Raw genomic sequence first — 25,995 nt, 5'->3', positions numbered from 1 at the left:
CAAACTGTAGCTATATTTAATGTCTTAACCTTTATTACATGACAAGCACATGATCTCTTTTATCCTTATAATAACTTATGAGATTGGCTGTACATAATATCACTGATTGCAAAATCCAGACAGCTTTGTAAACCAAAGTTTTTTTCATAAATAATTTGACAGCAAAATCTTGACTTAATCTGAATTAATTTAATAACAAAATCTGACTTAAACTGACATGAGGTTTTATATATATTTTTTGTTTGTTTGTTTGTTTGTTTGTTTGTTGAGACGGAGTCTCGCTTGGTCTCCCAGGCTGGAGTCAGTGGTGCGATCTCGGCTCACTGCAACCTCTGCCCCCTGGGTTCAAGCAATTCTCCTGCCTCAGCCTCCTGAGTAGCTGCGATTACAGGTGTGCGCCACCATGCCTGGCTAATTTTTTTGTACTTTTAGTAGAGACAGGGTTTCACCATATTGGCCAGGCTGGTCTCCAACCCCTGACTTCGTGATCTGCCCACCTCAGCCTCCCAAAGTGCTGGGATTACAGGCATGAGCCACCGTGCCCAGCCCAAGGTTATATCTTTTTTATTCCACTTAGTGCAAATATTCATCCGTATATTTTGTGACAGAAATAGTACTATGTTTTGCTATTGGATGCTGCTACTCAGTCCCCTTGGGGTTAATACCATAGTATATTCCTTTCATTATCTTCCTAAAATAGGAAAAATTCTGAAATACATCTTGCATCAAGCTTTTTGGATAAAGGATTGACAGCTTGAATTATTCCTGTTTTACATATGAGAAAACTCAAGGTGAAATGATTTGCCCAGATCTTTGAACCTAGGACTATTTGCCTTCAAGTCAAATCCCAAGAATGGTCAACATATAGGTGGAATATTTTAATTCAGATAAGCTGTTAAAAATAGAATCTGCCTAGACTATGTCAAAATGGTCAGCTTGGTGGAAAAAAGATACCACTTGTTGTGATGTTATATATACTGATAGCAGTTCAAAAATGGCCAGTAGTTGACTGTCTGAATTAATAGCTTGTAATCAATTAAGAGGGTTATTAGGCAGATGATTTATATCTTGAAACTTGTTTTAAAATCCCCCCAAAATGAATATTTTTAAAAACATGGCTTTTAGGTTTGTGTATGTTAAATCATGGAATTACAGGTGCTTAAAAATAGATTATCAAGCAATTACATTAGTGAAATACTGTGTCATTAAATATAACTAATCACTGACAGGAAATTTATGTTTTTTCTTTAAAGGCATGATCACTGATCTTTTCATAGATAAATTTAAGTTTAAAGGCACCAATGTAAAAACTAAAGTACCCCTTCTATTGGAAATTCTGGACAGTTATGACCAAAATGCATTGATTTCATTCTTCGATGCAGCATGAAATACAAATAAGGTAAAGTCCCAAAGAAGTGGTCTGTTTAAATGAAAAATGTTAAAAGAGAATTAGAAGTTAACTGTGTATGTACTTTAATTTCAAATGCTTTTTTATATCTAAAAATATTTGAGATATAATGGCTTTTTAAAGTAATGCTTCTATTTCTTTTGACAAATTGAACTTTCTAAAACTAAAAGAGTCTTTTTATTTTTAAAACACAAGTAGAATGATTTAAATAGGATTTTAATGAATTTTTGGCAAGTGGCTGTTTTAATTTTTAAATTGAGAAGTAATATGTGGAAAATTAAAATATATTCAAATGTATTACAAGGTACATAAACACATAAACATGTAGACTGCTTTATAGGTTTCAAAATGTATTTTTATATATTACCTTATTTGATCTTCACAACTGTTGTAAAATTTGTCAAATCATATAAGAAAACTGATTCTCAGTGAAATTTTGTGATTAAGAGGACATGCTAATATTTTGTAAAGCTGGGACCAGAACCCAAGTACTGGTACTTGCTTTGTGTCCTATGTATGTTGCCAGCTAGTGGAAATAACCTACCAATTGTTTTTTCTAGGAGATAGGATTGATTTGCAACTGATACTCCTTTTGCTTGGTAGTGTTTTATGACTCTGCTGCAGTTTGTGGAAATGCTGGACTTGGCTCAGTGCTATAAATTGTAGCCAGGAAATAAGAAGAGCTTACACAGAGTGGGGGGATCTTAACTAGACATGCTGTAACCAGTGGAGCTATTCAGCGTGCTTCAAGTGAAGAGTGCAGAAATAGTGATGCCATCTTAGATTTTCCTACACTAGTATCTTCTAGATCTCTTTTTATCATATATGACATTAAGGCTACAGAAGTTTTGTGCATTAATCTTAATTCATATTTATTAATTTCAAGGGAATATTGAAAGGTTTTAAAATGGCATACAGATAATGGAAAATAAGCTTTATGTTTCAAGAAGGGCAGACTCACGAATTTTTTAGAAAACAGTGCTTCTTAATGATATGCTATTATACTTATTAGTTATATGCAAGCTTTGTATATTCTTATATTTATATATAAATATAAAAATTTGTTAAAGGCACATATAGTTAAGAGAGTTTTATTTTAATAAGGTCATATTGTTTTTACTATGTTTAAAGAAACTTTACTTCTGAAAGGAACATAATTATATCTAGGTCACTAGAACGTCACTGTGTTTTTTGTTGGTTGCCACAGCTTGGGGAAAAATAGAAAAAAATTAATGACTCTATTTGAATATTTTGTAATGCATTGCTATTTATTATATATATCAACAGTAGTTCAAGGTGCCATCTTAAATTAATTGCATCTTCATTAGGAAAAATAAAAAGCATAAAACACAATTTCTGGTTACTATGAATAAACGCCTAAATGTTAAGATGACATTAAGTCTTGACACTTGAGTACTATATTACTATGTGAGCTCCGTGTTAAATAATTTATGCACATTATTTAATCCTAACAACCATATGACTGTAGTTATTAGTCCCTATTAACACATAAGAAAACGGAGAATCGGAGATACTGAAAAACGTGCCCCAGATTTTAGACCTTTGGAAAAAGTCACTTAAGCTAACTAGACGTCCCAGAGCTAAAGGCTGGGCAACCCAAATGATAGTCGCCAAAGTTTAATTCCGTTTAATTCCCTAAAAGGCTTAGAGTCAGCCTTCGGACAGCCTCGCCCACTAGGTGGCTCAGCTTAAAATAATCGGAAGCTCGGGCCCTGAGTCCTACCTCTCCCCGCCCCGCGCAGGCGTTTTCTCCCGCCCCAGCCCGTTTGTTTCTCCCTCCTGCCCCGCCCCTGCTCAGATTCCTTTGGTTTATCCTTCACTCGCCTGCGACCCTGTCGCTTTGAATGACGTCAAGGCCGCGAGCACTTTCATTGGTCCATTTCAATAGTCGCGGGATACTTGAACTGCAAGAACAGCCGCCGCTCCGGCGGGCTGCTCGCTGCATCTCTGGGCGTCTTTGGCTCGCCACGCTGGGCAGTGCCTGCCTGCGCCTTTCGCAACCTCCTCGGCCCTGCGTGGTCTCGAGCTGGGTGAGCGAGCGGGCGGGCTGGTAGGCTGGCCTGGGCTGCGACCGGCGGCTACGACTATTCTTTGGCCGGGTCGGTGCGAGTGGTCGGCTGGGCAGAGTGCACGCTGCTTGGCGCCGCAGGCTGATCCCGCCGTCCACTCCCGGGAGCAGTGATGTTGGGCAACTCCGCGCCGGGGCCTGCGACCCGCGAGGCGGGCTCGGCGCTGCTAGCATTGCAGCAGACGGCGCTCCAAGAGGACCAGGAGAATATCAACCCGGAAAAGGCAGCGCCCGTCCAGCAACCGCGGACCCGGGCCGCGCTGGCGGTACTGAAGGCCGGGAACCCGCGGGGTCTAGCGCAGCAGCAGAGGCCGAAGACGAGACGGGTAAAGGGATGCGGGATATCTGCAGGAGGGTGGGTCGAGCAGGGTTTGGCATTGGCTTAGCAGACAGAGAAGAGTGGCGAGAAGGCATGTCCTGGGCTTTTGGAAGGGGGCCAGGGTCTGGAGTGCACTTGGTGCTGGTGTGTGGTTTGCCACAGTAGGAGTTCTCCCATATTAGCATCAGGACACAGCCAACACTGTGTGTATGCTGCCTGTCTGCTCTCTATAGGGGGCATCTGCCTGTACATAATGGGGTCAAACCAGCTCTAAAACGTGTAGTCTTCGCTCAGCTCCGCGCCTTTCTCTCCACTTTTAAACCCCAGGCACTGCTGTAGGACTCTGACCCCTATCCTCCTCACGGTTAAGAGATGACCTCTACTTTAGAAAAGCGTGTACAAAATACTTTGCTTTTGGCAAATTCCGCCATTTTAGCCGGATTTGCTCTGTTGCTCCACCCTCGGGCGACAGTGGTGAACCAACAATTTTTTTGCCATGTCTTTCCTAAACTTGTCACGTATTGGCCTGTCACCCGACCCTTCTTGTGGCCCTGATAAGTTTTGCATAATTCCACCTAGTGTTATCTATTGATAGCCTTTGTGGGAATGCCTGTGACAAATGGGAACATCCCTTCTCTTTTGAATACTCAAACTCTTCTTTGTCCCAGAAAGTTTAATTCCTGATAGAGTATTTGGGAGAAAAAGCAAAGGCCAACACCCATAAGAGAAAGAATGCAAGACTATTTAGTAGGCTCAAAGCCAGTTATTAATTTTTTTTTAGGTTGCACCCCTTAAGGATCTTCCTGTAAATGATGAGCATGTTACCGTTCCTCCTTGGAAAGCAAACAGTAAACAGCCTGCGTTCACCATTCATGTGGATGAAGCAGAAAAAGAAGCTCAGAAGAAGCCAGCTGAATCTCAAAAAACAGAGCGTGAAGATGCCCTGGCTTTTAATTCAGCCATAAGTTTACCTGGACCCAGAAAACCATTGGTCCCTCTTGATTATCCAATGGATGGTAGTTTTGGTAAGTTTTAAGGAAAATCTGTATGGAATTACGGTAATTATAATTATTAGATGATATTAATGATTTGCATTTTAAGATGTCTTATGTAGTCATTTTGACTATAGTGAGTTAGGTTTAATGTAACAAGGCTTAGAAAGGATGTGACTTATCTGAGATCTCACAGCTAACACTTGACTTGGTGACATACAAAAAGATCCTTATCCAGTGCTCTTTCAGGTTCACTGCCAGTCACATCAATCTAATTATAATTAGATCTTAAATGCTTATTTTAATCTGATCTCATAAATGTGTTCTTGGTTGGGAGAATAGATTTCAGTTTTATTTAAGTCACTTATATATCACTTAGTGCTATTTGAAGATGCAGTCTTAAATATTGTGATTACATAACGTCTCTTCCAGTTTTATAATTTTGTTTCTATAAAACCAGTCTGGATTATCATCTGATACCAGAAAGTGACACTTTTCATCCTACAAGTAAATAGTTGTACCATGGCTGTTTACTCTTACCCATGTATTAAAGTAGCTTCTGTAAACAGCTCTTTGCAGTTTGTACTATTTCTTTGCCCTAGGGATATTGAGTCACTAGACAGCTCACTAAATCCAATCTCATTTTAGTTTTAGTTGTATTGATTGTGAGGAAGGAGGGGTGAGCAGGAAAAGTCCTTTGGAAATAATAATTTGTGTGTTTTTATCAAAATTTTGCAGAAAATGTTTAATCTCAAGGTGATCTTTGAAGTGAAAGGAATAATGGATGATACTCTTTGCTTCAAAATAATTTATACTACAAAAAATAAATTATTTATAGTGTTAATCCATTTGCCCATAACAAACCTAATTTCTTAATAACACTTGTTAATAGAGGCCATTTAACTGATTCTAGCTATTGCCTACTTGTGCTTTATATATGTCAGACTCTGGGATCTGCAGTTTCTCTTAGGACAAATCTTAGATATTATCTCAAAACTTGGATTTTAAGTGTTCTGTCCTAACAGAACCACCATGCCATCTGCTCCTTTCTGTTGTGGAAGATGGATACTTTAAGATAATACCTGATTCTCATTTTCCTGTTAGGGGCCTACCAATATGGTTTTTTTTTTCCCCCTCATTAACTAAAATCATTCCAAAGCTCTATGTACAGAGATACTGAGACTAGGGTAAAATATTCTACATATTTTGTCATGAGAAGCTCTTTTTAGTTTGATGAAATAAGTGCTTTGTTAATATGAGATTCCTTTCCTGGCAGTCATTTTTAGCTATTAAACTAAATAGGCAAACAATTAATTTAATCATATCTTTTGAATTGTCCCAGAGTCACCACATACTATGGACATGTCAATTGTATTAGAAGATGAAAAGCCAGTGAGTGTTAATGAAGTACCAGACTACCATGAGGATATTCACACATACCTTAGGGAAATGGAGGTAAAGGTTCTCTGAATCCAGTTTGTATAATGTATTTGTTAAATGTGGCTAAATGAAATTGAGAGGATAATGTTTAAATTTTTAAACTAATGAATTATTCTAATGCTACAGTTAAGTTTATAGCATGTAGCCTCTCTTAACTAATGGTAAAATAATCTAATTGCAGTTTTTACACTAGAATAATTTTAACACTATAAATAATTTTCTCAATAGGTTAAATGTAAACCTAAAGTGGGTTACATGAAGAAACAGCCAGACATCACTAACAGTATGAGAGCTATCCTCGTGGACTGGTTAGTTGAAGTAGGAGAAGAATATAAACTACAGAATGAGACCCTGCATTTGGCTGTGAACTACATTGATAGGTTCCTTTCTTCCATGTCAGTGCTGAGAGGAAAGCTTCAGCTTGTGGGCACTGCTGCTATGCTGTTAGCCTCGTAAGTCTACCTTGGTTTGTTTAAAAGTGATCACGACCTTTTGTCTAGGGAAGAAATTGATTTTTTTAATGGTGACCTTTTAACATACACCAGGCAGAGTCAGTGACTACTTTAGGGATGGCAATGTGCTGGGGCTTAGGGAAGTGGAGGAGGATGAAACTGTTCTAATCTAGAACACTAATTTTCCCCCAACTGGATTCCTTGAACATGATATAGTACACTAGGTTACAAATTTTAAAACATTTTCCTTCCAGTATTACTTTCTGGCATATAAGCAGTGTCTCTTTTATTAAGAAGTAAAGGCTGGGTGTGGTGGCTCACGCCTGTAATCCCAGCACTTTGGGAGGCCGAGGCGGGCGGATCACTTGAGGTCAGGAGTTTGAGACCAGCCTGGCCATCATGGCGAAACCCTGTCTCTACTAAAAATACAAAAATTAGCTGGGCATGGTGATGCATGCCTGTAATCTCAGCTACTAGGGAGGCTGAGGCAGGAGAATCGCTTGAACCCAGGAGGTGGAGGTTGCAGTGAGCTAAGATTGCACCACTGCACTCTGGCCTGGGCGACAGAGCAAGACTCTTGTCTCAAGAAAAAAAAAAAAAAAGAAAAAGAAAAACTAAATTTAAAAATGAAAACATGAAACATGTTTTCCTAAGACTTGTATTTCCTAAATTTTCAGCTACTTGGTGAACTCTGGCATTGTTCCCATCTCGAGAAGTCTCATGCCTTTCATTTACTTCCTCTGACTGAACTGGGGAAAATATCTCAAAAGTCCTTTATTGATTTGGGCCTTTTAATTAGCAATTAGCTATCCAGTCTCTACTAGAAATGATGATCAAGTGTCTGGAAATGCAGTTGGTGTGGATTTTGGATTCATTCCGTATTTTCTGCTGATGGGATTTCAGAACTGGGATAAGGAAGCTTGCTTTTCTTTTAGGACTGATTACTTAAAACTTTTTTCATTGTAGAAAGTTTGAAGAAATATACCCCCCAGAAGTAGCAGAGTTTGTGTACATTACAGATGATACCTACACCAAGAAACAAGTTCTGAGAATGGAGCATCTAGTTTTGAAAGTCCTTACTTTTGACTTAGCTGCTCCAACAGTAAATCAGTTTCTTACCCAATACTTTCTGCATCAGCAGCCTGCAAACTGCAAAGTTGAAAGTTTAGCAATGGTGAGTTAACTTTCATTTTGTTGAATGGCGATTCTTAGGTAATAATTAGGGGTAAGCCCTAATTCCTTTGTACAGGAACCTAGTTCCTTTGTACAGCAGTGGTGAAGAGATTTAGTATTCAGAGGGAGATTAATGCTGCAGTATGGAAGAAAGCCTACTGCTGGCAAAAGATAATCTATATCAGGAAGGCACTAGAAGCAGAGGTCTAAGGATGACATCTTGGGGATGGGTAGTTAGAAGAGTTGTTTTTTAAAAGTTAATAAAGGAGGGAAAATACAGGATGAGGATGGAACACAACACTAAAATGATTGATATGTTTAAAGATGAGGCTGTGAAATATTTTTTCTAGAGTTGCTACAGAGCCATTGTCAAAGGCAGGAAAAAATTAGGTTAGAAGGCAGAGGTTTGACATTTGAATTCTAAACGTTCTTGTGATCATAAAGTATTTTTTATTCCAGTTTTTGGGAGAATTAAGTTTGATAGATGCCGACCCATACCTAAAGTATTTGCCATCAGTTATTGCTGGAGCTGCCTTTCATTTAGCACTCTACACAGTCACGGGACAAAGCTGGGTATGTATTACGGTCTTCACACACCTATCTTGTGACTGAAATGCCTGTGCCAGATTAAATAGTAATTGTCCTACAAAACTGAGGGTTGCCTAGATGTTCTTACTTGGAAAAACTTCAAATATATATAGTTGACCTTTGAAAAACACAGGTTTGAACTGTGTGAGTCCACTTACACATGGATTTTTTTCCAATCAAATGTGGACTGAAACTACAGTATTCAGGGGATTCACAACCCATATATATGGAAGGGTGACTGCAGGACTTGAATATGTACAGATTTGGGTATATTTGGGAAGGGTCCTGGAACCAATCCCTCATGTACACTGAGGGATGATTATATACTGTTTAAGGCATGTTACCTGTTGAACAGTGTTTGTTAGGTAGTAAGCTTAGTTGTAACTTGGATTGAAAGGTGAGCTTTTTTAAAAGCATCTGACCTGTTGCTGGCAGGGAAAGTAGTAGAAAATGGATCGAGGGATGGAATAATGGCCTGAGAAAACTAGTAGTTAGTTGGAAAAGTTAAAGATTAGTACTGGAATTTAACATAAGCTTAATGCCAACTATTTACTGTGTTTGGTGTCTGTTACTAAAAGCAAAACTCAGGGGTTCTCTATTCCCTTCTCTGTAGCCTGAATCATTAATACGAAAGACTGGATATACCCTGGAAAGTCTTAAGCCTTGTCTCATGGACCTTCACCAGACCTACCTCAAAGCACCACAGCATGCACAACAGTCAATAAGAGAAAAGTACAAAAATTCAAAGTAAGAATTAACTTGGATATTGAAGCTTACTTTTCTAGATTATGGTTCAGAGATCTTTGACATTTTAACCTTATTCATGAATCTGCCATAGCCTCCTTGAGAAGCTGTTCTCTAAATTGGTTATGTGTTTGAAGAAGGTTGTAGTTCATGCTTTCTGCCCTGGGTCTGGGGGAGAAGAGAGAAGGAAGGGGGCATGCATGTGTGTTTCGGGGACCAGACAGTGTTTCTAAAACCATCAAGTCGGTCAGACAGAAATAGCATTTTTTAGTTCCCAATACATGAGTACAAACATTATTCCATGATCTCCTTTACCCAGTGAGTGTTTACTAAAAATGCTTTTTTTCCCCCTACTTACAGGTATCATGGTGTTTCTCTCCTCAACCCACCAGAGACACTAAATCTGTAACAATGAAAGACTGCCTTTGTTTTCTAAGATGTAAATCACTCAAAGTATATGGTGTACAGTTTTTAACTTAGGTTTTAATTTTACAATCATTTCTGAATACAGAAGTTGTGGCCAAGTACAAATTATGGTATCTATTACTTTTTAAATGGTTTTAATTTGTATATCTTTTGTATATGTATCTGTCTTAGATATTTGGCTAATTTTAAGTGGTTTTGTTAAAGTATTAATGATGCCAGCTGTCAGGATAATAAATTGATTTGGAAAACTTTGCAAGTCAAATTTAACTTCTTCAGGATTTCGCTTAGTAAAGAAGTTTACTTGGTTTACTATATAATGGGAAGTGAAAAGCCTTCCTCTAAAATTAAAGTAGGTTTAGGAAAACAGACCCTCAAATTCTGACATTCATTTTCCTAAGCAACTGGATCAATTTGCTGACTTGGGCATAATCTAATCTAAGCATATCTGAATACAGTATTCAGAGATACAGTAGAGATTCTCCAGACTTTTTCGCTCTTTGTAAAACCTGTTTAGGTTTTGCGAGGTAAACTCAACAGAGGTTGGGAGCGGAAGAGGGTGGGAAGCTTATATGCAAATTAACAGATGAGAAATGCTCCAGAAGGTTTATTATTTTAAAGCACATTAAAAACAAAAAACTATTTTTAAAATCCTGCTAGATTTTATAATGGATTTGTGAATAAAAAAATACCCAGGGTTCTCAGAATGGAATAAATATCCCTTTTAATAGTTGTTATATATACAGATATACAACTGTTAGCTTTAATTGGCAGCTCTCTTCTTTTTTCTTCTTTTCACTGGCTTTTTACTTGGTGCTTTTTCTTGTTTTGCACTGGTGGTCTGTGTTCTGTGAATAAAGCAAAGTAAGAATTTACTAAGAGTATGTTTGTTAAGTTTTGGATTATTGAAATAAGAGGCATTTCTTAGTTTTCCAGTAGGATCTAAAATGTGTCAGCTATGAGTAAGACTGGCATCCAAGAAGTTTATATTATAGATTTAGGTCCTAATTTTTATAAATCACAAGGTAAAAAAATCACAGAACAGATGGATCTCTAATGAAAAAGGGATGTCTTTTTGTTTATAGTCATGTGGCAAGATGAGAGTAAAACCAGAGAGCAAACCTCTAGAAGTGTTGAGTATATGTATACATTTGAAATAAACCAGAAATTTGTTACCTTATTTTCTTTGGATTCTTGTCTGGTTCCAAAATGATCATTTCTTCTTCTTCACTATCTGAGAGTATTATGGGAGCATCTTTGTTTTTTTATTAATTTAAAAAAAAAAAAAAAGTTAAGCAATCTCTTGCAAAATTTATTTCTACATGAGTTTATTTCTATCAGACATTCTAAACTCTTATTTCTGGGGCTGGGCGTGGTGGCTCACACTTTTAATACCCACATTTTGGTAGGCTGAGGCGGGTGGATTACCTGAGGTCAGGAACTCGAGTCCAGTCTGGCCAACATGGTGAAACCCCATCTCTATTAAAAATAGAAAAAATAGCCAGGCGTGGTGGCATGTGCTTGTAGGCCCAGCTACTCAAGGCTGAGGCATGAGAATCGCTTGAACCCAGGGAGGTGGAGGTTGCAGTGCCACTGCACTCCAGTCTGGGTGACAGAGCAAGACTCCATCCCAAAAAATAAATAAAAAATAAAACTCTAGGTGGAGGCTTAATCTTTTCTTTAAATCAGCTTCTTAGAGCACTCTAGAACTCATCTGTAACATTTGTTTCTTTAAACTCTTATTTCCTACAGGTGCTTGAATGGTGTGACAATTTGGTACACGTCATAATAGAAAAGCTAAGGGGAAATGTATATAGCATCTTTTGTAGAGACAATTGAATTGTTTGTGCTACTCTATTCCTCCAGAAATAGTTCCAGTTTACATTCCAAGAAATAAAAGAACCCATTTCCCATATACCTTTGGCATTGCTGGTGTTTTTAATACTGCCCAAAATACAGTAACAAAAAATGCCATGTCATTTTTCTTTGGATTTTATTTGTCAGGGCTAACCATGAAAAATATTACTGGCCATTGTATACTTTGAGAACTGCTCCATGTATTTTGCCCATTTTTCTCCTGCTCATTAGTTAATGATATACATAAAATGTGAATTAACCCATATCAATTATTTGTATTTTTAGTTTTCAATTAGTTTCTCCCTTTGTTCACATGCTTTAGGAAGGCTGTACCTGCTCCATTTTTCCAATGCTTAGGTCCACCTTCATTATATTCAGTTGAAAATACTATTCACTGTTAGAAGAATACACTAAACAAACATATAAGAGGTATATGCAAGTGCAAGGATATTGTTAACAGTGAAAAAATGGAAACAACTTACATCTTCAACAATAAGAGAATGTTAAACCAACTAGTTATATTCAATGCTATACAAGTATATGCAGCATTAGCTTACATCACTGCACAGAGAGTAAATAAATACCTGGAACAAGTTCTGGAAGAAGGAAGAATAATACCAAATAGAAGTAACCACTGGGAAATTTGAGTAAGGGTCCCAATCAATGGGAAATTTTTTCCTTACCTATTTACTTAAGTAAAAAAACAAAAAGCCCAGGCTCCAGTAATGTTCATAAGCAATAATTTCTCTCTTTGAAAACAGAAGTATTTGCATTACATTCCTATTAAACACATCACCTTCAATTTTCCCTGCCAGCCTAGCTCCCAGTTCCTTGTAGGATTTCTGTTCTTACCACGTAAGAAAATAAGTCATTCTATTATATAGACCAGCAAGAATTTGCTTTTTTTAAAAAGTAGAAATAACCATACATAAAAACAACTTCAGTTCTATGGCATTCAGAATGCAAGAAACGTCTAAGACTACCAGTATTCTAGTCACTTATAGAATTTTTTTATGTTCTAATACTGCGATGTCTAGCATGGTAGCCACTAGCCACATGTGGCTGCTTAATTTTGTATTAAGTAAAATTTAAAATTCAGTTCTCAGTAACACAAGCCACATTTCAAGTGTTCACTAGCCATGTGGGGCTAGTGGCTGCTATACCAGTGTAGATACTTAATGTTTCTATCATCACAGAAAGTTTTAGACAGTATTATATGTTATGATATGGGATGGGCTTTTTGTTTCAGTCTAGAAACTACAAAAAAAAAGACAGCACGGAAGAATAAGATCTTCAAGAAACTCATTCCCTTAAAACCCACCCAAATACATACACACACAAAAAAAATTTTTTTAATTAAAAATATCACTATCATTTTATGCCAAAGTGTTCCACTACTCTACAAAGATATGCATATTCTTTTAGAAAGTAGCATTAGTATTGCAGCTAGCCACAATAATTTAGTTGAAATTTAAATCACAATATTTAGCCCCTCTAAAAATGCAACTTACATCCCTATATATAACTACATATCTATATTCTCTCTATATAGTATCCTGTATGTTATTTATCCAGTATACATCTCTATATAGCTAATATGCTATATATTACTATATATAGTGATAATATAAATATACACACATTTTATGCATTATTATATATATAACTATACGGTAATACTATATATATGTAATATATAGTAATAAGTGTGCCATAAAGTGTCACCTACCTTGGCTTCCAATATCAGAGACTTCTACTCCAGTGTCCATTTTTATACTATCAAGAATGATAGCTTCATCACCACCACCTTCATCATCTTCCTTCTCAGAGTCTTCAAGATCACCCCAGGAGTTTTCTACTCCCTCTCCAATTTGGGCAGTTCCAGGAGTCCATAGCACAGGTGTAGAAACACTTAACAAGTTAAGAAAACTGAGTAACAAAAGTATTGCTATTTGATGAACTGTTGAAGATGAGAATGAAAGTTTTCTTCTTGTAAGATTGATTCAAGTGTGCCCCAAGTTCCTAGGGGAAAAAAAACTTAATATAGCTACACTATGGATGGCTGAACAATGAAGAAGAAAAAAAACTCAGGCAAGATTTTATGGATGCAATTAATAAGAATGTGAAGACACAGATTCTCTCAAAATTTTAGTTATAGTACTAAATTAAATTGGTCCTTAAAATCTGTTTTTTCCAGGATAACTGAAGAGAAGCTGAATGTTATACCATCAACAGAATATGACTCACATCTCTATCTTGTATTTTAAGTGTTTTCTCTAACAAAGTACAGTGTTTACAAAAACTAATTTCAGTATACACATCCTTCATATAGCCTAATATTATAATGCCAAGTGTTATGAATCTTGTTACTGCAAAAACCACCAAATAAAGATACACTTCTGAAGGAGGTTCTGCTTCAGCAATGATTTCTTCTGCTTTTTCTTCTACATCCGAGGTATCAATAGGGGCCTTTTCCATTTTAAATGCTGTGATCCTTTGATTTGCTATAGACTCTGCAAAACCAAACTTTCCACCTTCTTTCCTGTATGTGGGGGGTTTTTTGGTGGGAAGGAAGGGGGAGGAAGGTAACGGATTGGATACAAGACAGGAAGGGAAAAAAACTATTATTTTATCCTTTGGTGGATGAAAAATATTGGAAGAGAGTTAGTTTATCTAACTTAACCTCACCAATTTATTATGCCTAACAAGAGTAAATAGTTAGCATAATCATTTATTAAACCATGTGCCAGACCATGTGCTAGGTGCTTAAAATATACTATTCTCTAACCCTCAAATCAGCCCTACCAGGTAGTGTTAATATCCCATATTATAGAAAAGGACACTGAAATGCTGGGTTATGTATCTTGCTTAAGATAGCACAGTAAGAGGTAGAGACGGAAATCAACCTGTTTCCTTCCATTAATTTGAGTTACTAGATTATTTTTATCCTAAGAAAATGTTAACTGCTAAAGAAAAATCTTATGTCTCCAGGCACGGTGGCTCACACCTGTAATCCTAATATTTTGGGAGGCCCAGGCGGGTGGATCACCCGAGGTCAGGAGTTTGAGACCAGCCTGGCCAACACGGCGAAACCCCATCCCTACTAAAAATATAAAAATTAGCCAGGTATGGTGGTATGCATCTGTAATCTCAGCTATTTGGGAGGCTGAGGCAGGAGAATCACTTGAAGCCATGAGGCGGAGGCTGCAGTGAGCTGAGATTGCACAAATGCACTATAGCCTAGGTGACAGAGTGAGACTTCATCTCAAAAAACAAACAAAAATCTTATATGATTTTTCAATATAGGTTATATTTAAATTGCAGAAAATATAACAAGTCCAATCAATTTTCTAAAAACACATTAAATAGTATACTCAATTGAGATTAACAAATAAGGAAAGATCAAGTGTGAAATTTATATGGTTGCCCTCGTTCAAGGAAGATCCTTAAGAGAAAAAATATATTAAAAGACCATTTAGGGCCATTTCCTGTTCCCTGTGTTGTATCTTGGAGTCTGGAGCAATGAAGACCTCTTGCTCTTAGGTGGGTCTTTCCTCTTTATTGTTTTAGAATTCTGGACTTGACCCAGACTTAAATTCCCATCTGTGATGCATTTTGCAATAAGTGGGTTTGATGCCAGCACTTTGAAAGATATCCCTCATAAAACAAAAGGACAAGAATCACCAGCTCCCACACAAAGTAAAAAACGTGAACCTAATTTTAGCAGTGTTAATAAGGAGCAACTATCCACAAGTCACTGCATCAATAATGCTTGTGTTATAACATCCATCCTCTCCTCCCTAAGGCACAGGAGCAAGTGACACATACTTGTCTGGGAACCAGTTTCATTAATACTTTTATTGTATCCGTCCAAAGATGAGTAGCAATATCTGTTACCAGTTTCACTACCTTTCGGAGTTTTGGATAACATAACTATACCATGGTATTTACACTTTTTAATGAGTCAATTTTAAGTGAAATTGCCATTCTAACTTTGTATGTGAAATCAAGTTCATGCATAATAAAGCTTGCCTATACTAAAAAAAAATAATAAAAATTTAAAAAATGAAAATAAAAGACCATTTAGTTCTGGAAAAGTTACTTACCTTACTTTTTGGTCATTCTCCAAAGCTTTCAATATTAGCTCTGTAATTTCTGCTACTTTCACACCAGCGATTTTACTGCATCTCAGAACCTATTTATAAAGTGAATTCTGTTGTTTAAAGACAATAAACCAAATAGTTTTCTGTAATGAAACTAAAACCACGAAATTTTTCTACCTTTATAATTTAAGCCTGACTTTTCCAAACATGAATACAATGTAAACACAGATTAAGGCAAGATGTGAAAGCTGTTTTAAGATATGTGAAGGACTGTCACATCAAGGGAACAGACATAAAAACTTTCTTATACAACAGTATAAAAGATACCACAGAAGAGGCCACAGACACATATATGCTCCAGGATGCACTAACTTCCTTTTTCTGTGGGTAATCTGGGTAGTACTTGTGATGCTGGTAAAGACGATGATGATGATACCAGAAACTAACATTTATTGCACACTTAATAAATGTGCGCTAGACACTGTGCAATATATTTATATCCTTATAACAACAAGGTGTTGGCAATAACATCATTCCCTATTTTACAGATAAAGAAAGTGAGACCCAAAGATATAAAATCATTTGCCCAAGATCAGCTAGTACGGGGGCAGAACTAGAATTCAAACTAAAGAAGCTTTTAATCATCTACACTGTATGCTATATGGAGATCTATTTTCTAAAAGCTCCCATGTGAATATGATATATAGCTGGGTTTCAGAACTACTGCCAATTGTAGTTCTAAAAGTGAAAGTAAAACTATCTTTTTACATAATGTCTACTATTGGATGTTTAAAAATTTTTATTTGCTTTTGAGACAGGGTCTCATTCCGTAGCCAGGCTGGAATGCAGTGACACGATCTCAGCTCACTCAACCTCCACCTCCTGGGCTCAAGCAATCCTCCCACCTCAGCCTCCCAAGTGGCCAGGACCACAGGCATGCACCACCAAGCTCAGCTAATATTTATTTATTTATTTTATTTTTTATTTTTTCAGATGGAATTTTGCTGTTGTTGCCCAGACTGGAGAGCAATGGCACGATCTCAGCTCACTGCAACCTCTGCCTCCCGGATTCAAGCAATTCTCCTGCCTCAGCCTCCCAAGTAGCTGGGATTACAGGCGTGCGCCAGCCACCACACCCAACTAATTTTGTATTTTTAGTAGAGATGGGTTTCACCATGTTGGCCAGGCTGGTCTTGAACTCCTGACCTCAAGTGATCCACCAGCCACGGCCTCCCAAAGTGCTGGGATTACAGGCGTGAGCCAACATGCCCGGCCACTTTTTTTTTTTTAATAGGGATATAAATCTTTTTCTTTACTAGACCCTGCTTCTAGGTGGAAGGGTCAGACTCTAGCAGGCCACACATGGGAGCACCAAGGTAGGAAGGAGGAGGATACCTCATAGCCACCAGTCAACAGAATGTATTTAATAGTGACAGTACTGAAACCAGATTCTAACACATCCTAGAATAAATCACTGGAAGTATCCCCATTGGATTTTTGCTAAAAGACAAGAAAAAGCATCTAAAGAGAAGCAACCTATTATTAATGGGACATTAATCAAAGGACTAACTTGATCTTTTAGTAGCATTATCCCACCACTGGACTGGATAGTACAAATCTCTCGATGTTTGTTCATGGCAATCACCAGCAAGCCATCCATCACACGTTCTTCTCGTTCATTGGGATCCACCAATAAATATGTTCTGAAACGAATGTTAAATGGACCTGAACAAATCTGAGACCGAATGCTTACCATTTCTAGGGTAATGAATTTTTAAAAGATGGCATCAATAAAGTCAACAGAGAATAAAGGTCTGAGCCTACGGATTTGGGTCACTGAAATGGGGAAAGAGACAAGAAAATTATTGTGTTTATGAACACAAATGAATGCTAAGTGGGTATCTCTAGTTATTACAGTGAAATCACATTAAGTTCAGATTGGATTTACTTAAATGATATATAATCTAAACCTAATGCTATCTCTTTGATTAAATGACTTCTGGCTCATTAATAAAAACTTAGATAATGTTAAATTGGTTAACCCTAAAGTTGCCCTAATGTCCTGTACTCCAAAGTTCTACTGCATTCTGCTAATGGCTCATGAAAAAAATACTGTCTATTTCTGCACTGTCCGGTACATTTGCCAATAGTCACCTGTGGTTACCGAGCCCTTGAAATGTAATCAGAGTATGTAAAATATTGGATTTCAGAGACTTAGTGGAAACAAAAGAATGTAGACTATCTCATGAGTAATTATTAAAATACTGATTATTTCATTAATCATTTTATTTCATTAACGTGAAAATGTATTAATTAAAATATATAAAAATTAATTTTACCTTTTTAATGTGACTACTGGAAAATGTTAAATTACACATATGAGGCCAGGCATGGTGGCTCATGCTTGTAATCCCAGCACTTTGGGAGGTCAGGACTGCAGGATCACTTGAGCTCATGAGTTTGGGACCAGCCTGGGCAACAAAGTGAGACCCTGTCTCTACAAAAAAAATTTTTTTAAATTAGCTGGGTATGACACACACCTATAGTCCCAGCTACTTGGAAGGTTGAGGTTGGAGGATCACTTGAGCTCAGAAGTTGGAGGCTGCAGTGAGCTATGATCACACCACTGCAGTCCAGCCTGGGTGAGAGTGAGACCCTGTCACAAAAAAATAAAAAAAAAATTTAAAAAGTAACAAATGCTGCACGTGGTGGCTCAAGCCTATAATCCTAGCACTCTGGGAGGTGGAGATAGGCGGATCACTTGAGCCCAGGAGCTTCAGACCATCCTGGGCAACATAGTGAAATCCCATCTCTACAAAAAATAAAGAAATTAGCTGGGCATGGTGTGCACCTGTGGTCCCAGCTACTCAGGAGGCAGAGGCAGGAGAATCACTTGAGCCTGAGAGGTTGAGGCTGCAATAAAACATGATCACGCCACTGCACTCAAGCCTGGGTAACAGAGGGAGACCTTGTCTTAAAAAAAAAAAAAAAAAAGAAAAGAAAAAGAAACAGCCAGGCATGGTGGCTCAACCCTGTAATCCAGCATTTTGGAAGGCTGAGGTAGCTAGATCACTTTTGAACTCAGGAGTTCCAGACCAGCCTGGGCAATATGGTAAAACCTCTTTTTTACAAAAAAAATACAAAAATTAGCTAGGCATGGTGGTGCATGCCTGTAGTCTCAACTACTCGGAAGGCTGAGGCTGAAGAATTGCTTGAGCCCAGAAAGCAGAGGTTGTAATGAGCAAAAATTGCGCTGCTGAAATCCAAATTGGGCAACAAAGCCAGACCTCATCTCAAAAAAAAGAAGAAAAGAAGAAAATTATATATATGGTTCACATTTTATTTCTACTGGACAATGCTGGCCCATTTTCCTCTGATAAAACTCTACACTTACAATCACTAAAACTTGAAAGTTTTTCTCTAGTCCTTGTGCACAACACTGTGTGAAATATTTTTATCTTCCCTTGTTTCTAAAGGAATTTAAGGCTCAAGTTTTCATTTGAAAGCACCATTAAATGGACCTGAAAAACTCCAAGTTTTCTGCCACAGGAGGATTTAGCAGTTAAGTAACGAAAACGCTGGAAAACTGAAGAACATTAGACTTTTTTCCTCCAGTTTGTGAACCATCCCCCCTTGTAACCGACTCCTAGAACTACTCCATCTAATATGTTCCAAAGTCCCCTATCTTCCAATAACCCACAGTAATTCTCACCCCACTGTCCCAAATTAGAGCCTAGCATATAATTCTCTTAACCGCTGTACATCCTTAGGAAACATAAAACACTACCATGCCATAGTAAATTCCTAAGTTTATAAGTATCCCATGAAAAGAAAAATGTTGGGAAGTATCTTCATCAAAGTATAAGAGTTTTGTTACTTCTACTGAGAAAGTTCTTTGCCGACTAATGCCCTTACAAAGAAAGAAAGGAAATACAAGGTGCTTTAATATTAAGGGAAGTGTTTGTTTAATATTAACATGACATACTTGAGTAGAGCAATAAAATTCCTAGCTGCATTTGTAATTTTGGCCCATAATAAGGCGAGGCTTACCCTTGCTGGAAAAAGGCAAAACTGACACAAATGGGCATGTGGTGGATACTTAACGGTACAGGATCACGCTCTTCAGGTGTATACTGTTTCAAAAGAAAATGTTTAATAATTATAGTCACTAAGTTATGAACATCCAAAAAAATCATCTTGCACATCAAATACTAAAAAATGAAGTTCCTTTATTCCTTTGAGTACCCAAATAACTTCTTTTAATTAATTACCAGTTTGATTTTGCCACTCACGTTCCTCAAACTGTACAACTTTTTCAAAAAGCTTTTTCAAAAATTTACTGACACATAATTTACATCCCATAAAATCCACTCTTTTTTTTTTGGAGATGAAGTTTCACTCTTGTTGCCCAGGCTGGAGTGCAATGGCGCGATCTCAGCTCCCGGCAACCTCCGCCTCCTGGGCTCATGCGATTCTCCTATGTCAGCCTCCCAAGTAGGTGGGACTACAGGCATGTGCCACCACGCCCGGCGAATTTTGTATTTTTAGTAGACGGGGTTTCTCCATGTTGGTCAGGCTGGTCTTGAACTCCCAACCTGAGGTGATCCACCTGCCTTGGCCTCCCAAAGTGCTGGAATTACAGGTGTGAGCTACCACGCCCAGCCAAAATCCACTCATTTTAAGTATATGATTCAATTTTTAGTAAATGTATAGTTATGGATACATTTACGGACCCATCACCACAATCTAGTTTTTTAACATTTCCATTACTCCCCAAAATTCCTTTGAATCTGTCTGTAGTCCGTAGGAGTCTGGTGTACTCCCACCCTAGCCCCAAGGAATCACTGATCTATCTTATTTCTGTCTCTATAAATCTGACTTTCTGAGCATTCTATATAAATGGAAAAAAAAAATTGTAATGTTTTGCGCCTGGCTTCTTTCAACTTAGCATGTTTCATGCACCTTGCAGCATTTATCAGTAGTTCAGTTCTTTTCATTACTGAACAGTATTCCATTATTTGTATATATGACATTTTATCTATTCACCAGCTGGACATTTGGATTGTTTCCAGTTTCTGGCTAATAAATGATGCTATGAACATTTGCATTCAAGTCTCTGAACACAGTAAGCTCTTATTCCTCCCGTAGATTCTTAGGCATGGAATTGCTAGAATTTTTTTTTTTTTTTCTAATTTTAAGCCATTGCAGTTTGTTTTAACATTATAAGGTCGGCTGGGGGCAGTGGCTCACGTCTGTAATCCCAGCACTTTGGAAGGCCGATGTGGACGAGGTTGGGAGTTCAAGACCAGCCTGACCAACATGGAGAAACCCTGTCTCTACTAAAAATACAAAATTAGCCAGGCGTGGTTGCACATGCCTGTAATCCCAGCTACTTGGGAGGCTGAGGCAGGAGAATCGCTTGAATCCGGGAGGCGGAGGCTGCAGTGAGCTGAGATCACGCCATTGTACTCTAGCCTGGGCAACAACAGTGAAACTTTGTCTCAAAAGAAAAAAAAAAAAATTACAAGGTCAAACCTGCTGAAAGATGTACATATAAGAGAGTGTTTTCAGCTGGGCATGGTGGCTCACACCTGTAATCCCAACACTTTGGGAGGCCAAGGTGGGAGGATCACTTGAGCCCAGGAGTTCGAGACCAGCCTGGGCAATTTGGTGAAACCATATCTCTACAAAAAATACAAAAATTAGTCAAGTGGGTGGCACATACCTGTAGTCCCCGCTACTCAGGAGACTGAAGTGGGAGGATTGCTTAAGTCCAGGAGGCAGAGGTTACAGTGAGCCGAGATCACGCCACTGCACCCCAGCCTGGACAATGGAGTGAGACCCTGTCTCAAAAAAAAAAAAAAAAAAAAAAAAGAATATTTTCTTCTACTGTTATTTTTCTGAATATAGAATGCTGTCTACACTTAAAACTTAAGCTGCCAAACTTTTCCAACATGGCTGTACCATTTTATATTCCCACTAGCAATAACACCACAGTATTCTTTAATTGATTTTTCAAGTGTAGTAATCGCTTTCTACTTTTTTCACTTCCTTATATAAACTCCCTCCTCTAAAAGAATATTACCTCTACTGTTAATATACCTTTGTCCCTATTTCTCACTTTTTAATGGTTCTGCTTCAGTCTACTGCCCAAAATCAAAATTATGAATCATTGCTTAGAAAATCTGGGCATCTGATGCGTCCTTTTGCAACTTCAGGATTCAAACTACAACTACAGTGCACTTTCACTATTCTAGCATGTAATTTATATAAATCAAAACTGACATACTCAGAACAAAAGATAAAGACAATGTAGGTCAATGGTTTTCAAAATGTGCTCCCTAGACCAGCAACATCAGTATTACCTAAGAACTCAAAGTTAGAAGTACAAAATCTTAAGTCCTAGCCCTGTTTTACTTTGGGAGTAGAGTCTGGCAATATGTTTTAACAAGCCCTCCAGGTATTTCTGATGGACTTTTGTCATCTCTTTGCCTAATGAACAAAAGTCTTGGAGACAAATATGAATCTGCTGATTCCTCAGTGCTTTTCAGCTATTGCATGCCTCTTGCAGGGTAAGCATCTCACTGTGCTGAGATTCATGTATTTTTTCACACATATGGCCCCTAAACATAAGTCAACCACTTCATCTAATGTTCAATCCAAAATAGTCATCTAATTCTATTCTGGAAAACCAGGCTAGGGTATGTTCTTACTAACAAATATTTCAACAGAGGAACGGTTAAGAGATTTCCAGGGCAATTTTGACCATATGCAGTTTCAGTCTTACAAACAAATTTTTAGAAACTACCCAATTGCCATCTACAACATAACTTCACTAAAAACAAGTTGCCTGCACATTTAAGACCCTCCTCATTCATTCATATCAAGGATCCTGGTTCACATAGGAGCTTACCAGTGTTACTTCATCTCCTTGGACAGAGACATCAGGTCTTCGGAAATGACATAAGGCCACGATCGCAGCAATGCTGGCAGCATCAATAATATTTCCATCATGATTTAATAAATGTAGGTCTACACGTATTTGCCAAACCTGATAGTGAATTTAAAATAAAAATAAATCCTAACTGATTACAACCAGTGGCTATTTATCAGGAAAAGTAACATTGTGTACAAATTATTTTTTCTTGCTGTTAAACATGCAGTTACTCCTTGTACTTTGTCAACAAAAAGTATATTTTACAAAATTTAAGCCAAACATCTGAAATACTATGTGGGTCGTTTAACAACAGAACACATACTTTAAACAAACAGAACCACTCTAACATTTAATACTACGATTTTCCTAACCTCAAATCTAATTACATTTTTATCATGTCTGTTAAAAACCACAAACTCTAGGCCAGGCACAGTGGTTTACACCTGTAATCCCAGCACTTTGGGAGGTCAAGGTGGCAGAACTGCTTTAGCCTAGGAGTTCGAGACCAGCCTGGGCAACACAGCAAGACCCTATCTCTACAAAAAAAAAAAAAAAAGTATTTTAGTTAGCTGGGTGGAGTGGCACGCGCCTATAGTCCTAGCTATTCGGGAGGCTAAGGAGAGAGGATCTCTTGAGCCCAGGAGTTTAAGATTACAGTGAGCTATAATGACACCACTGTACTCCGGCCTGGATGAGAGTGTCACCCTGTCCCTCAGAGAAAATAATGAAATTTTTCAAAAATTAAAAAAAATTAAACTTTTAGGTTTTGTGATATTTTTAATAACCTTACAAGTAATGCAAATAGGAAGTATTATACTTAGGTATGGAATATGGGAAGCTAAATGACTTCTCTGGGATAAAAATGCTTGTCAAAATACCCTAATCAAGAATCAAACTCTGGCCAGGTACAGTAGCTCACGCCTGTAATCCCAGCACTTTGGGAGGCCAAGGCAGGTGAATCACTTGAGGTCTGGAGTTCAAGACCAGCCTGCTGGTGAAACCCCGTCTCTACTAAAAATACAAAAATTGGCCGGGCGTGGTGGCAGGTGCCTGTAGTTCCAGCTGCTCAGAAAGCTGAGTGGGAGAATCGCTTGAACAGGGGAGGCAGAGGTTGCAGTGAGCTGAGATTGCACCACTGCACTCCAGCCTGGGCAAAAGAGTGAGACTCTGTCTCAAAAAAATAAAATAAAATAAAATAAAATAAAATTCTAATATCCTAATGCAGCACAATTTATTGGGACTAAGATTTTCAAAGTTATCCCTGCCACTGACATGGTGTGGCCCTGTGTAAATCGATAAACCTATCCAAATGAAGGATTTCATCTGTTCTTGAGTTCTGCATGAAAAAGGAAAACTACCTGCTTCTATGAACTCATGTAGAAAATGAGAGATTATATGAAAAAGCCACAAGTTCTTTGAATAAAATATTTTTACACAAAAATCTAAGTTGCTATTTTCACCCTTTTAAGATAAAGGGTGAAAACCTTTTAGAAACCTTCAAGAAAAAGGGTGTCCTCTGAAGGGACACCCTTTTTGTCCCTTCAGAGAGAGAGAGGTAGCACAAAGTTCTAAGGGTATCACTCAAGAACATCTGAAGTGAAGTGAACCAGTACAATACTGAGTTAACTAAAGTTCTGAGAATAAAAGCATAGATACCGGGATCCATGATCAACAGTATTCATCCTAAGGTTAAGAATTACGGGCATATTCCCCACCTTTTCACCAGCAACAACACAGAGAGACTCAGTGTCTATACACTTTGAATTTCTTAGACATCTTTCCAAGAGTCGATTCAACTTCACCAAGAGATCTGAATGCCTATAATGAGAAAATAGGAACGGGCTAATGTCATGAAATATAACACCAGGTATTAAAACAAAAGCTCACTGCTGTTAGGTTCTCCTATGACTAAAGCAACTTGAGAAAAAGATTTAAATACCTGCCAGGTTCGAAAGCTGGAGCGGCCATCTGAGAGAGTTCAAGGTTAAAAAAAAGAATACCTTCTGTTGCCCGATTGAGTTTTGGAGACACAAGTTCACAGGAAACCTGTCCAAGAACTCTGCAAAGATAAAGTTACAAAGTATTAACCAAATAGACTCTCCTTCCAAAACAAAAAACTGAAACAGATAACAAGTTTCAATCTTAATGTGAGTAATATCATACTCAGCCAAATAAATCATAGGAGGTAAAAATTATATGTAAAGTATAATATACACAGAAATAAAACATAAATTGGTACAACTAAAAACACGACAGAAAAAACACCTTTCTTAGTACAATGTTTACTATTCCACAGATTGTTTTAAAAAATCAGTGACCTTTACCTCTAAAGCAAGTATTTATTGATACAAGATGGCATGAAAACTTGAGATTTCTTAAGGGTTTTCACATGGCATAGTTCACCAACATTATGTGACCAAATAGCCTCACAACTTTCAAATGAATATTTGAAAACCTAATTTTCATGTCACTCAGGAAAAAGAAAGCAGGATGTACACTTAATGACAAGATGCTCAAGATCTCTATATTAGTGTGAGAAACAAATTCGATATGATCACTACTGGTTGTCTATACGATTTATAGAAGTCAGAAAGAACTATGTGATACGTGACAGAAAATACGTTTATGATTAAAAAGTTCAAGTGTGACCACAAAATCAAAAAATCTTGCATAAAAAATACTTATTTTTGTCAGCTAAACAAAGAATACTGTCCAGACTTCTTAGCTGCTTTATAAACAACCGAGTCAATAAGGTCTTTTTTCAAACTTCTCCCTTCTGAATGAGTATCTCATTTAAATCCTGTTACCTTGTTTTTCCAAGTTCCACAATGCAGCATCCGTAATCTGTTCCAAATGAGATCCTGATGTTCCTATAATCATAGGTTTGTCTGCCATCCAGCCGCTGTAAGCACAAATTCATCCATTAATTTATTCCTTCAACAAGTATTTCTTAAGCAACTACTTTTTGTCTGGCCCTGGGCTAAGCACTTGGGGGAAAGTGGAATCCTAACCAGCCCACCCATACAGGAAAGTGGAAACTACAGCATGGACAACTGCTGGGGTGACTGAAGCCTTGAAAAGAACCTGTCGAAAAAAACTAAATAAAGCCTGAGGGATTGGGTGAACGTGCCGGTCGTTCCCCTAGTGGCTCCCCGGGCCCAGGCGGGCCAGGTATGAGTCCACAGCTTGAGACCCGAGCGCCCACGCAGCGCGCAATTCTGCGGGCACCAAACCATACCTTCTTCTCTTCGATGGCACGGAGTAGGAAGCGGCGTTCGCAGTTTGAGAGTGGCGTTTCCTTCATGGTGTTGGGTCACCGGCCCCACAGGCACCAGAATCCGCGGGAAAAACGGAAGCCGATTTTCCCTTGCGCGCCGCTGCTCGTCCCGAGGCGCAGGAAAATTACGTCATCAAGGCGCGGCGGCGGAAAAATGGGAAATGGCTTGGGCTGCCGCTACTGCGCAGACTCA

The 25,995-nt window shown here is 38.0% G+C and overlaps 3 protein-coding genes across 3 annotated transcripts in view; 2 read left to right on the top strand and 1 right to left on the bottom strand.

Moving 5' to 3' along the window:
- Window positions 1–2,761, top strand: part of BBS7 (Bardet-Biedl syndrome 7) — a 46,514-nt gene extending 43,753 nt beyond the window's left edge. The window contains exon 19 of the mRNA XM_055385160.2: window positions 1,254–2,761. Within this exon, the coding sequence (XP_055241135.1) occupies window positions 1,254–1,387 (134 nt within the window). The 3' untranslated portion in view covers window positions 1,388–2,761. The remainder of the gene's footprint in view (window positions 1–1,253) is intronic.
- An 83-nt stretch (window positions 2,762–2,844) lies between these two features.
- CCNA2 (cyclin A2) lies at window positions 2,845–10,808 on the top strand. The gene is made up of 8 exons (XM_004040347.5): window positions 2,845–3,823; window positions 4,598–4,841; window positions 6,151–6,263; window positions 6,477–6,700; window positions 7,667–7,874; window positions 8,333–8,446; window positions 9,075–9,208; window positions 9,566–10,808. The coding sequence occupies exons 1-8, from the start codon at window positions 3,611–3,613 to the stop codon at window positions 9,612–9,614; spliced, it is 1,299 nt and encodes a 432-aa protein (XP_004040395.3). The 5' UTR covers window positions 2,845–3,610; the 3' UTR covers window positions 9,615–10,808.
- On the bottom strand, window positions 10,327–25,944 carry EXOSC9 (exosome component 9). The gene is made up of 12 exons (XM_004040344.4): window positions 25,764–25,944; window positions 25,333–25,427; window positions 24,465–24,584; window positions 24,241–24,343; window positions 22,502–22,639; window positions 19,639–19,721; window positions 17,159–17,291; window positions 15,592–15,680; window positions 13,881–14,027; window positions 13,215–13,396; window positions 10,805–10,883; window positions 10,327–10,476 (listed from the first exon to the last, which is right to left on the bottom strand). Exons 1-12 carry the CDS (start codon window positions 25,827–25,829, stop codon window positions 10,392–10,394), a joined length of 1,320 nt encoding a protein of 439 aa, XP_004040392.1. The 5' UTR covers window positions 25,830–25,944; the 3' UTR covers window positions 10,327–10,391.
- Window positions 25,945–25,995: the final 51 nt, after the last annotated feature.

The sequence above is a fragment of the Gorilla gorilla genome, chromosome 3 (assembly GCF_029281585.2).
Source record: "Gorilla gorilla gorilla isolate KB3781 chromosome 3, NHGRI_mGorGor1-v2.1_pri, whole genome shotgun sequence".
NCBI classification, from domain to species: domain Eukaryota; kingdom Metazoa; phylum Chordata; class Mammalia; order Primates; family Hominidae; genus Gorilla; species Gorilla gorilla.
This window is presented reverse-complemented; position numbering and strand designations above follow the sequence as displayed.